This window comes from Xiphophorus hellerii, chromosome 23 (assembly GCF_003331165.1).
Source record: "Xiphophorus hellerii strain 12219 chromosome 23, Xiphophorus_hellerii-4.1, whole genome shotgun sequence".
NCBI classification, from domain to species: domain Eukaryota; kingdom Metazoa; phylum Chordata; class Actinopteri; order Cyprinodontiformes; family Poeciliidae; genus Xiphophorus; species Xiphophorus hellerii.
The window spans coordinates 16,227,842-16,243,838 of record NC_045694.1 but is presented as its reverse complement, the minus strand read 5'-3'; the positions used below and the strand labels follow the sequence as shown (position 1 = coordinate 16,243,838).

General features: G+C 37.2%; 1 protein-coding gene across 1 annotated transcript in view; it reads right to left on the bottom strand.

Moving 5' to 3' along the window:
• dock2 (dedicator of cytokinesis 2) overlaps positions 1–15,997 on the bottom strand; it is a 104,742-nt gene that overhangs the window by 86,913 nt on the left and 1,832 nt on the right. Inside the window, 19 exon segments of the mRNA XM_032555129.1 lie at positions 87–187; positions 433–522; positions 626–723; positions 2,831–3,029; positions 6,286–6,389; positions 6,674–6,746; positions 6,922–7,020; positions 7,256–7,506; positions 9,242–9,318; positions 9,554–9,629; positions 10,330–10,390; positions 10,392–10,466; positions 10,643–10,724; positions 12,351–12,508; positions 13,916–14,051; positions 14,275–14,423; positions 14,517–14,613; positions 14,696–14,751; positions 14,862–14,902. Of these exon segments, the coding sequence (XP_032411020.1) occupies positions 87–187; positions 433–522; positions 626–723; positions 2,831–3,029; positions 6,286–6,389; positions 6,674–6,746; positions 6,922–7,020; positions 7,256–7,506; positions 9,242–9,318; positions 9,554–9,629; positions 10,330–10,390; positions 10,392–10,466; positions 10,643–10,724; positions 12,351–12,508; positions 13,916–14,051; positions 14,275–14,423; positions 14,517–14,613; positions 14,696–14,751; positions 14,862–14,902 (2,023 nt within the window).

The following is a 15,997-nucleotide window of genomic DNA, read 5'->3' as shown; positions in this document are numbered from 1 at the left end:
TATAACAGACTGGTAGAGGCATGGCTGCAAATAAAAAGCACACTAACTATTTCAGCTAACACGTAAGAGGCTCAAAAATAACTTACTTGTAGGCCAGTGTGGCGCTGAAATGCTGCTTTATGTAGGCTTCCAGAACAGTGTTAAAATGCTGGAACTTTCTGTCAGCGATCAGACCGATGATATAAATCTGCCAAGGCAAAAATATGCAATACAGAGGAAGAGTTAGTGACTTGTTTACATACAGTAGCAGCACGCTTTTACAAGCCAGATAACTATCTGACAAACATGACTTTTTGAAAAAGATGGGCACATAGATATGTTAGACTCCAAACAACCTGTCAAGGAATCCTGCTGTCTGAGTCGACATGTCACACATTCAGAGTCATACGTGGCAAAATGTGTACCCTTCAAGGAGACACCCCACAAACTCACCAAGGCATCAAACACAAGGATGTCATAATCGTCGTTTTGAGAGTGCTCCATCATGATGTTGAACAAGGCATCGAGAGTGTCCTGCAGAAACTAAATGCAAACAAAACAGAGCCAGTGTGAAAACACACCCCATGCCAGTGTACACACTCATGCAGAGACATGTTGGGTTTTCTTAATTTTTCATAGCACTGACCTTGACCACCTCCTCGCCATCAATGATTTTGAGTTTCTCCAGGTTTTCTTTCAGGTTGTCAGGCCTGGTTCTCCATTTGAGCAGCCCCAATAGACCCACTGAAATCACAAACAGAATATTTTCAGGTCAGATGTATTTCTCGTATGAAGGTAGCTGCGTATACTGTCTAGCTGATAAAGCTGCACAAAACTAAAAATAATAAAAAGGCATTTCCAAACTCACTGGGAAACTTTTCCAGATGTGTAAGGTGACTTTGTTGCTCGGCTAAATCAGCTAACAATGTCTAATGGATTTTCCTTGAAAACAAAAGTCGACTTGACAATTAATGAAATCAGCAGTTTGCTTCTTTCTACCTTGTCACATGTAGATATTATCTCTTTTTCTTTAAAGTGGTACACAGGATGTACATGAAGACAGATGCAATGCCTTGTAAAAGTTTACATGAACCTAAATTTTCACATTAAATTAATATCAATGACATCCCATTCTTAATTCATACGGTTTAATTTTACATCAGCCCACCCCTTTAAGCTATAACAACCTAGGGAGGCTTTCCACAAGATTAAGGGGTGTGTTTATGTCAATTTCAATCTTTCTTCCGGAAGCTCATACAAGGTCAGTGAATGATTTACTAGTGTGGAGTCATATTGGAACAGGAAGAAAGCATCTCCCATCTCTTTCCACAAAGTTGTAGAAACAGGAGTCCAAAATGCCTTGATATGCCAAAGCATCCCTAGAGCAAAGGGCTTGACGCAACTCCAAAATTCACATTGATACAATGCAGTTAGACAGATAATGTTCCCCTGATAACTGCAGGAAATGCAGGTTTGTCCATCGGACTGCAAGCCTGAGAGGCATTTGTTGCTTCAAAGAACAGGTCTCCGATGCTTCGAGGCCAGTAATATTTACACCAGTGGTTCCCAACCCTGGTCCTCAAGAAAGTCTGACTAACCGCAGAATTTACCCTTTACTGCCAATACGTCTGGTAATAAATGGTAACAAAAATAAATGATACACACTGCGATACACTTTATTATTCTCATAAACAATGTTAACATCCTTTGTACTTTTACCTTTAGTGAGAGACTCCAACATAGTGTTTGCTTGTGTTGGTCAGCAGATATAATATCTAAAATCATTCTGGTAGTTTTTTTAAAACTTTGTCTATTGAAAATTACTTCCGTCTTGGCAAATATGGAAAAGTTAAGGTCATATTAGCTCAACAAATTCCTCTAGAATTTTAACCTGCAATGAGGTGAACAACTTTTTGTTAATTGCACAAGTTTTTTCAATTCCTGCATACCAATCATTTTGCATTTAATCAGCAAACATTCTGCTTCATGTCTCTGTCTGTGTTTACACCTGAGCATCCAAATCCCATTTTTCAGTCATTAAATATGTTACAGTGTTTGACATGGGACAGATTTCTCTGTCTGCTACTTCAGAGCAAACTCTTCGCCTGGTCCAACAGTTTCTGACACGCCATGCCAAGCTTGCACATCTGGAGGTTGGCCCTGAACAGCCCTGTGAGTATAAAGGCCTGAGCGTCTGTGTGTGTTTGTGAATGAGGTAAAGGTGATTAATATTGCAGGATAATGTTCATTACGATGATGGACTGACTTCCTTGACAACAGCTGCTGCTCTGCACCTGTGTCTGATGCACCTCTCTGTCTGGAGTGGCTGTGCAATTAAGCACTCGTTGATGAGCTTCTTTTTTTTGAATGCATTTTGCCTGTGGAGCTGCATCAGTGGGCATTGTAGACAAGAGCCCAACACTCCTCAATGTTACAATCTTCGGTACATATAAACACTAATAGAAAATAATCCTGTCCCCATTTTTCTGTGAATATCACGTTTATTTTCTCTCAGTTTTAACTGGCTGGATGTCTTTTTCATTCAAGCTCTACATTTGCATCACATTGCCACTCTACTTACAAGCAGAAGTGAAGTTTTAATCATTTAAACCCTCGGACCTGAAGAGAATCTTGTTGGAAGCAGTGATTCTGACCTCTGCCATCTTCACAGCTAGATGATTATTCATTGTCTTGGCTTGGCCATATTTTCTCGTCTAAAGAAGGTGTTAATTAAAGTTTTTTGACATGTCAGCTTTAATTTCAAGAACCCTTTCTGCTGCGAATATGTGCCCTGTTTAATTTACTCTGCTGCCACAAGCTCACACATGTCTAGACCGAAGCCTGCACGTACCATTTTGGGTGAGTTTAGTGGAGCAGACCAGGGTGGAGATGGTAAAGCTGTCTCTGGAGCTCACAGATAGGCCTCCACCCCCAGACACGTTGCTGGCACTGCGGTTCAGCCCTGCCCCCTTGTGGGCGTCACTGTGATGGTAGCGGGTCGAGGGCAAGGACAAGTAAGAGTTCACGTCCTCCATGCGCTTGCTGTCTCCCTGGAAAGACAATGTAGATTTGAATCGATTACACGGAATAATGATTTACTGTAAATTTCGTAATGAGGCCACATGATAGTATGATGGATGGTGTTCTGGGTCTGGACCGAGAATGATTTATCCTGTGTTAAGTTAAATTTAAAAAAAGACAAGAGTCTGTGAGTTGTCAGTTGTGAAGTAATACTTGAGGTTTTGAATTAAAAGTCACAAAACACGACCGAGGTCACCTGCAGTAATAATGTCTCAACTCTTTTTTTTTTTTTTTTTTCTCCGAGTAAAATAAAAACAGTCTGAAATCAGGAACAGATCTTTCTCATGGAATGTAGTTCCATTTTCTTTTAGGGGCTGCACTCTCTCTTGTTCCAGTCTGAATTTAACAAATTGTTGTTTTCATTTTAGCTAACAATCATAATGTTCATAAAGTTATTGTATTCTAAGAGATACCCACAATAATAAGTCTTTTAAATGAAAATGTAATAGATATTTTGGAGTTTTCTTACAACTCCTACCACCTCCTCCTCTAACCATCTTAAGATGTGCTTGTGCTGATGTACAAGCAGATTTACTAAATGTGTCTCTTGTATTCTGTCTCCCTGCTAACTTTCTCCTCACATCTCTCTCTTTATTTTTTCTCCTTTTTGACTCTTGATTAAAATAAACTCAAAGAAAATAGTATTTTTTTTATATATATCAAGTGGAAAATCACAGTAAAAGTCATAACGAATCACTTCTGGAAGTAAAACTGTTGGCCTTCTTCTTGGCACTCGGACAGCAATTATGCTTGCTGTACTGCCAGGCAGGACACTGTTGAAAGAAGAAGAACATGTGCTGGCACTCCGTTTTGAACACTAATTCTTGCACATTCTTCACTAATTCTTCACTTTTAATGAGAAATCATTTTTCAACATCAACACATTCTGTCAACTGAAAAAAAACCCCTCCTAGATTAAAAAAAATACATGTATTAGATGATGATTTAAGTCAGTGGTTCCCAAAGATTTTCTGGGCCCCCCCTATGGATTACAATAAAATCCCCCTCAAAAAAGAAAAAACAAATCAACTGGGCACACACATCGTTCAACCACACATAAACCTATAAACATATTTTGTTTCCACTGAAGTTTATTTCACACTTCAGGTTGCAACAAAACACACTACAAACCATCTATACAGTGAAACACTTTTGTGTAACTGGTTTTTTTTTTTCATTCATCCATACAGCTTCCAGCGCCCCCCCTGCAATGGCACTGCACCCCCTTTAGGGGGCGCTCCCCACACTTTGGGAACCACTGATTTAGGTATTAAAATACTGTATGTGAATAAAGGCAAGAAAGTTTTTGCCAAAAAAATTACACGCACACACACACACACAAAAACACTTTTTAAAGAGAAAACTTTGACCAGAACAACACATCTTCACAACTCTGTTCTCGTTTCACCCCCGGCAGTGTGCTTCAACCAGGCCACTGCAGCACAGAGGAAGAGCTTAGAAGTCAAAAGTGGCAGAAAGATCAAGAGGAATGCAGGGATAACGAGAGATAATCGCCAAAGAGGGCACAGGAGGGCCATCCATTTGGTATTTGAGTGAATCATGAGTAATTAATCTTCAGTGCATCTGACACGTAATCAATATGGCGATTCAATCTTAGCTTGGGCTCATTTAACAGGAAGTCTATTTGGCTTCACTCAACCTGTCAGTGAGGCCATAATCTCCTGTCCAAATTCACTATATCTTTAGTTCTGCTTTGATGACTCTTATTACTGCAGTGACATTATGAAAATGTTTTTACTAGCTTAATAACTTTTGAAGATGCATCTGTTTTCCAAGCATGATGTGTGCAGAAGGTTTTGCTTACCTCGGCTGTTTATGAAGTCCCTAAGTAAAAACCTTTTTTGGGTTTAAATTTTTATTTCACCGGTTGCATATTATTCAATAAATATGTGTAAGTTACTGTAGCTCAGATGCATAATCTGGAAAAGCTTGAAGTAATAAATAGAGTGATAAAAACCAGGCCCTTGTACTGTACTGCAGTTTGCACAGAGATCTGGGCTTTTGGCTATGGAGAAACAGTTGCTTCCTTGAGAAGTGGACTATGTTGTTAAAGTTTAAAATTTTACCCATTTGTTAGTTTTGACCATGACATATGTAATGAGTGTAATGTGCATGACGGTAATGGCCAGGCTAAGTAATAATAGTTACAAAACAGTTATTTTATATTCTAGCACAAAGCATTGTGTACCAATAAGGAGAGTCACAGTTCATGAATTCAAACAAAACCATAACAGACCAACATCCATCATTTTTATCCAAGAGAGGACACACACCTACAATTTTTTAAATTAAATTACAATTTTATTTTGCTGGTTAGTTCCCCTTTGGCCAACATCCCTAATTCTTTGTGTCAAAGATTCAACAAGGTATAAGAAACATAGATCCTGCTCCTTTACTGATATGATGGCAATGCAGAGTGGATGCCTGATTTTAAGGTGCACATACATAGTGATGTCATGCCACAAAGGATTTGTGATTACACAACCTGACACTAAATAATTCATAAGCAATGTTTCAAAATGATTGGAACTAAGTCTTGCCATCATACCTTTTGCCATATTGTCTAGTCTTAGTTTCAAATGGTACTCCTTTAAAGGTCTACCCGTTAAGGATGTTGCTTTATAGCAGATTTGTTGTGACTGTGCAGGTCTGAATGCAGAACTTAAGTTTATTCAGCTTGTTCTTCTTTTTTTTTTTTACATTAAAAACATGCAAAAAAAAACTGTCCACCATGTGTTTATTTTTGACTAAAGAATTCATAATAACCATAATAATATGGTTTTGTCCATTTATAGAAAACAAAGCTATATTACACACCCTTTCCTTAACCTACGTTGAATCATAATTTGAGGCAACATGCTTCAAACATTGCTTAGTATTTTGATAGCAGTTCAAGGCTTCACTGCTGCTGCTTGAGTACAGTAACCAGCACAACTAACTTGCTTCACTGGTTATAAAATAATTTTTTCAAAATGTTTTGTCATTAATTTTTGTTTGTTTGATTGTAAAATAACTAAATGTAAAACGTCTGGGAGCCATGGCACTAAATAAACAGATTCTGTTTACTAAAGCACTATCAGGTAATCATAGGCATTTGATGTATTGCAAAACAAGCAGTGTCAAGTGAACATGTTTATCAGTGAATTGTTGTGCAGCATGCATATGTCAAGACCTATGTCTGTTTAATCTTTAATAAAGTCCCACCTTAAAGACAATAAGGTCATGCAGTCCATCCTGCAGAACTGTCCCGTCTTCTTTCATCAGACGTACAAATGCCATCGCAAAGTTTTTCTCACTTTTGTCCTTGGCTGTAGAGGAAGAAGTAAGATGTGTAAAAAAAAGAAAAAAATACATCAGGGAAAAGGAGGGGGGGGGGGAACAATGAAGGGTGAAGACTTCAGACGTCATAGACAGGAAAACTGCTCATTTGAATAATCAGGTGTGAGTAATGATGCCATGGGTCATTTTGCAAATTGGTTAGAATCATTAGGTGCTTTCAGTATCGCATTATGCTCCAGGGAACAGGGAGGAGGAGAAGTGTTAGGGATGCTGATCTCATTGAGAAAGCAGACAGGTGATGGATGCTACTTACACTCCTGTGAAGAACGGTGTCTGAACATGAAACGCAGATGAATTCTGTGCATTTCTTCCAGAGGGACTGTCACCTGTAGGATATCTCATGTTATTGGAGAACGTAATGCTATGCCATGTTCTAAGGCCCTATAAAATAAAGTGAAGTGAGAAATGCAAATGATGTAGAGCAAGTCACTTCAAAGGGACCTAAATAGCTGGCTGGGAGAGCAGTGAGCAACACACACACACACACACACCCCCACACACCTTAACAGTCTCCATCCAGCGGGGTTGTTTGATCTGGTAGTAGATGACCGACCTGTATTCACTGACCACTTTATCCCCAGCTCCCAGACAGATGGAGTTCTATGAAAACAGGCCAAGGAAAAATATGTCAGTGTAATGTGTCAGATTTTATTTTGCAGCATCTGTCTATTTAAGCGGATGTAGATGGATTGCCATTCTGGGATAAAGATGTCTCTGTTTACTGCTGGCTAATAATACATGACACATAATTCTGCAGCTGCAATCTCAGCTTCAATCTGCTCCACATACAAACCAAATCGTTCAGTTCATGTCCAGTAACATGTGACCTGCTCACCTGTATGACTTTGCCCTCCTCGTCACAGACCCACATGATGACTTCTACATTTTTTTGTGTCGTCTTGTTGTACTTGTCAAAATCACCACCCTGCAAGGTGAGGTAGATGTCGTTCCGGACGTCTCCTGGCATAATGATCTCCGGGAAGCCCAGCTTGCGTGCTACCACCGTGCTGCGGTCCACCAGGTGGGGGTATTCTTTTCGAATCTGAACTATGTCGCCCACCAGAGCCTTCATGGTGACCCATAATCCTGAAGAGCACAGTTGGAGATGTAGGGAACTTGTCTTTTAAAATAATTGAGTATTTAAATGAGTACATTGATCACAAAAACGCCTCAAAATCATTTAGAAACTATGAGACTTAAGCAGAATTAACCTTTAGCAAAGTTGTACTATAATCCTGTTAAAGTTAATACTCACAAGCTATAATTTAGGAGAAAAATGTAATTTATTTTATGTTTTTAGATGATTACACAGCATTTGAATGGGGTATCATGAAATTACAATCCAGAGGAGAAAAACAAAGGTTTTTTTCTGTGATACTGTCTGCATGTAATCAACTACATAAAAAAATAACTAACATAAACAAATACCCTGTTGATGGTTGCGACGGGACTTACATTTTTTAGTTGATTTTTTTAAAGCAACTAGAAACATTTGATTTCAGTCTGGTGAGAAGGAAAAAATAATGAGAAATTCAACGAAATTAAAGAAAGCAAAAAATTTTATTGTATATTGGAGTCAACTCAGACTGGTTTAAAATAAACAACTGAGAAAGAACAGTTTTTGTTCTCTCATTGTCATGCAAATATGCAGCTTTCTGTATCAAAACATAGTTTAAAATTATTTAAAAACAAACTAAAGTTAAGGCATAAGAGCTAAACTATTATTTTACACTTTAGCAAGTCCAGAATAAATTGCTGTCCCCTCATTTCTTATCTCATCATATAGTTCATACATCTAAACACATTTTACCTGGGTCAAGACTTAAAACATAAGGAGTGAATGACATAGATTTTGTGAAGCAGCTATAAATTATGGGGGTCACTTCAATGCCCCACTGTTTTATATGGTGCATTTCTATTGGAATGAAGAATGTATCCTAACAGGTACTTATACTTTGCTTCAAACAAAATTAAGTTAGTTTTCCAGTGACATCAAAGCCTGAGTTAATTTATTATTTATCTGTGATATAATCAAAGTTTGATGTGCACAGTGTGAGTAGTTTTTAGATAACCACTCAGCATTCAAGGGTAAGTAAGTCTTGCTCTTGCATTCTGACTGTGTCACAAGATTGAGTAATGCTGACATGCGCTCTTGGTGCAAAGTTTAAGTAGCACTTGCATTGAGTCTGCAGCGGAGCTGTATTGATGCTAAAAAAATCCATTTCTGAACATTTACAGATGGCATCAGACAAACATTACTAAAAAAAATAATAGGGTTGATTTTTGTAAAAAAAAAAATAAAAATAGAGTACATATTAAGGAATGTGGTATAAAAATTATACACTACTGTGTAAGGAATGTGTGGGGGTGTGCATGTGTGTAATGACAAATGCATTTTGAAGAGAGAAGAAGAGATTAGAGGTAAGTCATACTGAAATGTGGTGGCCAAAGGTGCTCCCGTTATCTAGGCTATGCTTGGAGCAAATGGGTACCAGAGGAAGATAAAGCATGAGAGGTGTACCATGCAAAGTTACTCTAGAGCATGACAGTGTCATAAACTAAAGTTGTAAAAGTACAGCTTAGGGTAAAATGGAGTGGGATTAATTAAAATAAAAGAAAAAACTAAAGATCTATGAACACTGTTGTCTGTTCTGCTCAAAGTCTAAACAGAAGAACAGGAAAAAAATGTCAGTCAGGTGACTGACAGATTTATCCTGCCACAAGCAACAGCAGCACACAGACATGTGGATGTCTTGGCTGCAAACACGCTTCACATGGATGAAAAAACAGAAAGAAAAAGCCAGTTAGAGCAGAACAGTACCTTGGCCGCCACTGTCTCCTCGCAATGCTGTCGCTTTGTTCAGCAAGGTGTGGAGAAAGTCATTTTCAGCCACTACCCTGAAACCAAATATACACAAAAGAAATACAGTTGAATGTACAAAAAAATCCGTTTTAAATCTTGTGGGTGCTGACAGCTGCAAGAGCACGAAACTGCAACATTTCAGTTCTAACAACATGAAGGATCTTTAGGGAAATCCAGAAACTCAGAAACAGGTTTTGAGTAGATACTTTATTGGTTGTAGAAATATGACACAGAGAAAAAAAGAAGTAGTAATAGTGAAATAGAACGTACGGGAAGAAGGGAATGAAAAATTGCTTCTCCTCATCGCATTCATGCTTCCCTTTGATAATGTCACTGATGTCCATCACTACCAAGAAGAGAAAATAAATATGTCACTGATGAGAAAAATCAAAGCAAACGCTATACAGCCGTAATTGATATATAACAGATTTACCTCGGACAAACAGGGAGTAGTTGAGAAAAACACACTCCCTGACAGCTGCTTTCTTGAGAAATCATTTGAGGATGTTTAAACAACAGTGTTGTTAAATGGTCATTTAAAAAACACACACACACTTTAGTTATTTTAATCATGCTGCCTGTTCTAATGTTACTAGTTCAAAAGATTTTTGCCCCATTAAAAAAAATAAAACGCTGCAGGTGGTAATGAAAGTCATACTAGCTGGCAGAACAGATAAAATAACAACATAAAAAGTTATTCTATTATTAAATAGGTTAGAAACAAATTGCTGTTATCTTAAGTATAAGGCTTCATTTTTATGCAAAAGGTTACTAAAATGTCAATGTATATCCCTGAAGAACAGTTTATTGACTGATCTAGGTGCTTGCATATTTCTTACCTCAGTGTTGATGCATTAGTTTGCTAAGGTTAAAGTGACACTATCATTATTTGTTGTAATATGTCTGGGGATACCTACTATACATAGACAAGGGTATTTTCAAGAAATTAAACCACTATTTCATTACTGTTATGATATAGGTGGAACACTGGAAACATCATTTTAGCTTTGGTCCAAAACAAAGTCAACTGTCTCCACTTGAAGTACCTGCCACCCCAAAAGGCCGACGGAGGCCCAGAGTGCACTTCTTGTTGTTTGTTTCTTTCAAGGTCCATCCTCCCCACTCTCACTATCTGACAGATCAGATAAATCTTCTCCCTGCTCAGGTCTTTGTTCCCCAAGTCCTGGTGGACAAAGACAGAGAACAAGTAAGCAAAAGAACCTCTCAGGGAAAAGCCAGAGAGAAAAATAAGACAACAATCTAACCCTCTGACAGGTAACAAGTTCATTCATTGTTGTGTTGTGCAGTGTCTTGCCAAGTTAAGAAACGGTCTAACAGCGCCCTCCTGTGGCCACTTACTGTGAAGACAACCTTCAGATTGTTCAGCATCTCAATCTCTTTTGGAAAACCACTGCTGCCCCAGCGAACCAAGTAGTTCTCACTGCAAAAAGTACAAAAAAACATTAGGTCCACATAAAATCTGCATCAATGTTCAGTTATAATTTTACATAAAGAGTAGAAACTATTTTACAGACCTCATATGTGAATAACACAGCACATTACAAAAGTATTGACATCCCTTTAAGCTTCCCTTTAAATTTTTTCACCAATTTCAATTTTATTCTATTTTTTGATTTATCTTATGTTCTTTGATAAACCAACAGAAAGCAATGCTTAGTTATGAAGAAAATGGCTGTTTTATGGCTTAACACTTAAACAGATCAAATATAGGGCAAAATAAATCCTGCATAAAGCCTAAAGTGCATTTTTCTGGCACACAGTCATTTTATATCACAATCAAGAAACTATGTTAGCGCCAGTTCTTATAAAAATGCTGCATCTATATGGGACATCTACTAAGACTACAGTCATAACCATATCTGATGCCTTGAAATTGGCCTGTCTCTTTAGGAATCTTTTACGACACTCCCTACAGCTCAACAATGCTTCTCCATGCCATCCATTGATGCTATTTACAAGAAGATCTCTAGTTCGCATGAAAAGATCAGCAGAAGCTCCGTTCCACCGTGTGTTTGCTATTTGTTGCTGCGGCTCGTCTGGTGGAGTTCTGGGTTATCAAATCTGGTGTGAGAACGGCACAAAAAAACCAAAATATTTGTAGCTAAAATTGCACTGAAAGATGCTTCTATAGTGCTGACTCAGACAAAAGCACACTTTTCAGAGTTGTTATTGCTTTGAAAAGAATAAAATCAGTGTGATTTTCCTTTCACTTCACAATCATGCACTATTGTGCACTAATCTATCACACTGAACCTTTGAAAAAAATACAGACTTCTGTGGTTGGAATGTGAAAAAGTTCAATAGATGTGAAAACCTTCACAAGGTAATATATACCGATTATCATTTTTCTTTTTTTTTCTTACAGACGTGGACAGATAAAAAGTGTAAGGGTAAAACAAACCGAAGCCAGTGCAAGAATAAAAAGTCTTTGACTCAATGTCAATTGAAAGAAATACACCAACCCTGTTTGTGGAGGGGTTTTATTCCCTTTCATCTAATGGTCAGACACTGAAGGAACAATTTTATAGTAGTTGGTATGTACTGAAAAAGCGATGACTGATTTAGGTCGAACGCAATACTTCCAGCCACTCTGGCTGAGACACAGATATACTCAGCATGACAGTGAGTGACGGGGCTTAACATCAGCTCTGTCGGGTTCCATACAGTCCTGCCACTCAGTTTCTGCTGGCCTATAATTTAAATTTCCTTATGTCTATTTTTGGCAAATTGTCATAATTTAGTCAACAATGAAGGAGAAGGGAGAAAGGCAAGTTATGCGGACAAGAACATAGAAAGAAAACAGAAGAAAGTGTGTGTAGGTTGCATGAGTGTTCATATCTGCTTTACACAACTGAGATATTGAAGCAAAGATACAATTTTATTAAAAAAAAAAAGAAGAAGAAAGAAAACATTTAGTATTTATAGAAGAGATGGGTTTCAAATTTACAGTATATCAATTATTGAAACCAATCTGATTTGGACAGAAATATTTTCAAAACATTTTATCTTGTTGAAAGCAAAGCTGAGGCAGAACTGCCACTGATACCTGATGATGGTTTGTTTGACTGGGTCATAGAGGGACATGAAAAGCTCAGAGTCTTCTCCAATGCGACACACAAAGTTCCTGACGAAGACATAGAGGCTGTGGGTGGGAGACGACTGAATTCGTGCTGAGATCCCACTGTGGTCTGTCTGGATATTGGACTGTAGGAGAAACATAAAATATGAATATGATTACCAATCTGGATTTAAATCTTTTATTGCAGCATTACAATGCTGCAACTAAATTCTGCTACAATTTTTGAGAAAACATCTCTTCAAGATAGAACATTTCCCAAATATATATGTTTCACTTGATGTGTGCAATGCTGCTGTTACAATATTATAAAATCCCACTTTGACAGCAGCACTCAATCATCTTTTAATACAATTCACAAAGTTGGAGAATCCAGAGAGGAATCTATCACTTGGGTTGTTTTCAATTCACACCTGCTGAGATGACCACAGAAGGAGGTTTAGGTCTGATGCACCTTCTGTGTTTATTTTGTCATAGATTTGGGATAATTCTTCCATTTGCTTCAGTAGTTATACACTTTTAATTTTGTGATGAGGTGCTTTCCCACCTATTCATACTTTGTATTTTGCATCAGACCACCCTGGCATTGCAAAAAAAATTGTAATTTTTTTTTGTAAAATGCTCAATCTGACAAAAGCAGACATTTTATATTAAAGTGTAGCATTTAGTAAACTCCACCTGTCTATGTTGGTAGTGATGGGATAAAAAATAATTTGTTCCAGCATATATTCAGAACAAATAGTTGGTATGCAGATAGAGTCTATTTTCTTGTAGGCCATTTCATTAGTTATGAATTGCTTAATTTCTTAAACTGCATGTTTTCCTTTTTTAGCATTTTGAACAGAAATTTGCTTCTCTGACATTTGAATCCATTCTCAATCATGAATGTATTTATTTATGAAAAGGGTCTAAGTTTTTTTCCAGTGTTAAACTTTGCTACTATAATAAAAGCTTTATTAGTTTTCTTAATTTTAAGGCTTTTACAAATCTTTATCAAAGGTTCTGATAAGGCTGGCTGACATTGTAGCTTAGAACTGACAAACCTGATTGGTTGGCATTAAAGTCACTGTAATTTGAAATAAATCAGCAGCATCATACATGCTTTTTATTTGAGAGAGGGAGAGGAAAATCTCTGAGTAAAAAAAGTTCTATAATATTATCTTCTTAATTCAATCAGTAGTTAGATCAATGGTGAGATGTAAAATATCTAGATGGAGTGAAACTGAAGTTAATTCAATTTGTAAGCAAGCTGACACTTAATTTATTTAGCTGGCAGATGACTGACATATAAGAAGTATAACTCAATTATTATCTATGGCTTTGAACAGTTAGAGTTTCACTGTAGCGCCTTTCTCACGCAAAAATAAGGACACGAGGGATTAAATGATCAAACGGCAATTGAATCTAAGTATAATCCAGTTTTATATCTGTAGAAATCACCTCATTTAAAGAAAGTATCTTTTATAAATGATTGGACATAAAACAAATCACATTAGTGTCACAGCTTTTAAACCGTATGTGTTGCCGTCCCCTACCTGCTCTTCTTTGATGCGTTCATTGATTTTGGTTGTGGCCTCCTCGTGCGCTCTGAAGAGACTGATGACATTAGCCTGCTCAGGGTCCAAGATGTTCCCGTCCTCGTCTCGAACAACCAGGTCCAGCTCAAGGATCCTTCATTGAAAGAAGGAAAAACAGGATTGATGGAATTAGATGGAAGGTGAAGAAAGTAAAGCGATTTTACAAAGGAAGGCAATTAGGTGAAGAGAAAATGGATGCGCAGGAAGACAGAATAATTAGGAGATAAGACCAATAGATGAACAGACCCTTTTTACAGTTTCTGTAAAAGCTCGGATAAAACACAAGTTAACAACAATGATTATTAGTGTAGACGCACTTGTTGCCATAATCAATCTTAGAAGTAACTTTTTGCTTGAGCTCCTTAAATTCATCGTTGGGCAGAGTCCCAGACAGGAGCTGGGAACGCCACTCCATCAAGTCCCACATCAGCCTCTGGACCTGCTTCACACGTCCATGTTTGTTACTCTAAAAACACAGACAGGGAGAAAAAAGTGGTGTTAAAACTAAACAAAGACAAGTAAACTTCCATAAACACAACTGTAAAAGTTTGGTTTGTACCACAAACAGCTGCTTCCATATGGTGCCCCACTCTCTCAGTGTGGTGGTCACCTCTTTCACCAAAGGCATCTCAGCAGATGTCACAATTTCCTCATCTCTAAAGTTGCACAAACAAAGGCACATTAGATACACATATAAACTTCTCTAACTTTAACAGATGATCTGTCAAATCCACCCACCCTCGTTTTTCAATGTTGACCTCCTTCAGATGGACAAAACTTGAAGGAAAAACTCCCTGGAGTGGGAAATATAAGACAGACACACACAAGAAGGAAGTCAGTGAAAGTTTTCAACATCAACAACTGTGTTATTGTAAATTATCTAGCTAAGATGCACAAAGCTTACCTTCTGGGCTTTGTTTCTTGTCAGGTATCCTCTGTACCACCCTGAAAGACAATCGAAATGTCATCATAAAACTGCATGAAAAAAACAATATATACTGTAGAGTGTTCACAGTTACATCTTTTTTTTATTTCGAAATTGTAACAAAATAAGAGCATGAAAGCAGCCATTCCCACTGTGGTTTTCTAGTACTTAGATATTTGAGAGTTCTGGTAATTTTGCTTCTTTACCTTTTTATATATTTGTAGTTTTGGTAATTTTGTGTCCAAATTTTTGGGGGAAGAAAATGGAGCCATATCCTGAGAAACATTTATCCCCAACCATGTGTTATTTTGTACCTTTATCAGGAAAACACTCATTGCTCAGTTGAAATACGATGCAATTTAAAAAAAAATACAATAAAATTTAAATGTAAATGAGAATTTTATGATTGTTTATGTCTATAATTTATGAAAATACTTGACTATCATGCAGAACCCATGCACGTGGGTTTAAGCAGAAGTGTGAGAGGACAGAAATAGCAACTAGTGAGTATAAAATAGGGGAATAAATTAAGAAAAAGGCAAATTGATGTGGATCAAATATTTGTTTAGGACAAAATCATTTGTTTTCTGCTCTTACAAAGTGATATGATGCAAACCTTAGAAGTTCTTGAAAGATGCATTTAAGCACCATTCATAAATTAAATAATCTGTGCTCCAATTTTTCATTTTAAAAAAATCTTCATTATCAGCAAACATCGCAAACTTGTTTTACAACTACTAAAGAAAATCCATGACTATTAGATGCTTCCAACAGGATTAATATGATGCAACCGACCAAAACATCAGTCTTTTGTAAACTGATTACTGTTCAAAATCATCACATTACCAAAAAGTTGAATCATGGTGTTGCTTCTTTTTTTTATCTGGGAAAAGGCATTTTAATTGATAATATCATAATGATCAGCTGCATTACAGACTGCTGTACCATCAAAGTTCAGAGCACATCAGAAACTACTGATCTATATCACTAAGTCTAGTGGCTGTAATTAAATAACACAGAATCCTCCTGACTTTCATTTTTCTCATCAATATGTCCCGTGTGCTTTTTAACGTATATCCTTTTGATGTCTTCCTGTATTTAATCAGACTAAGTGT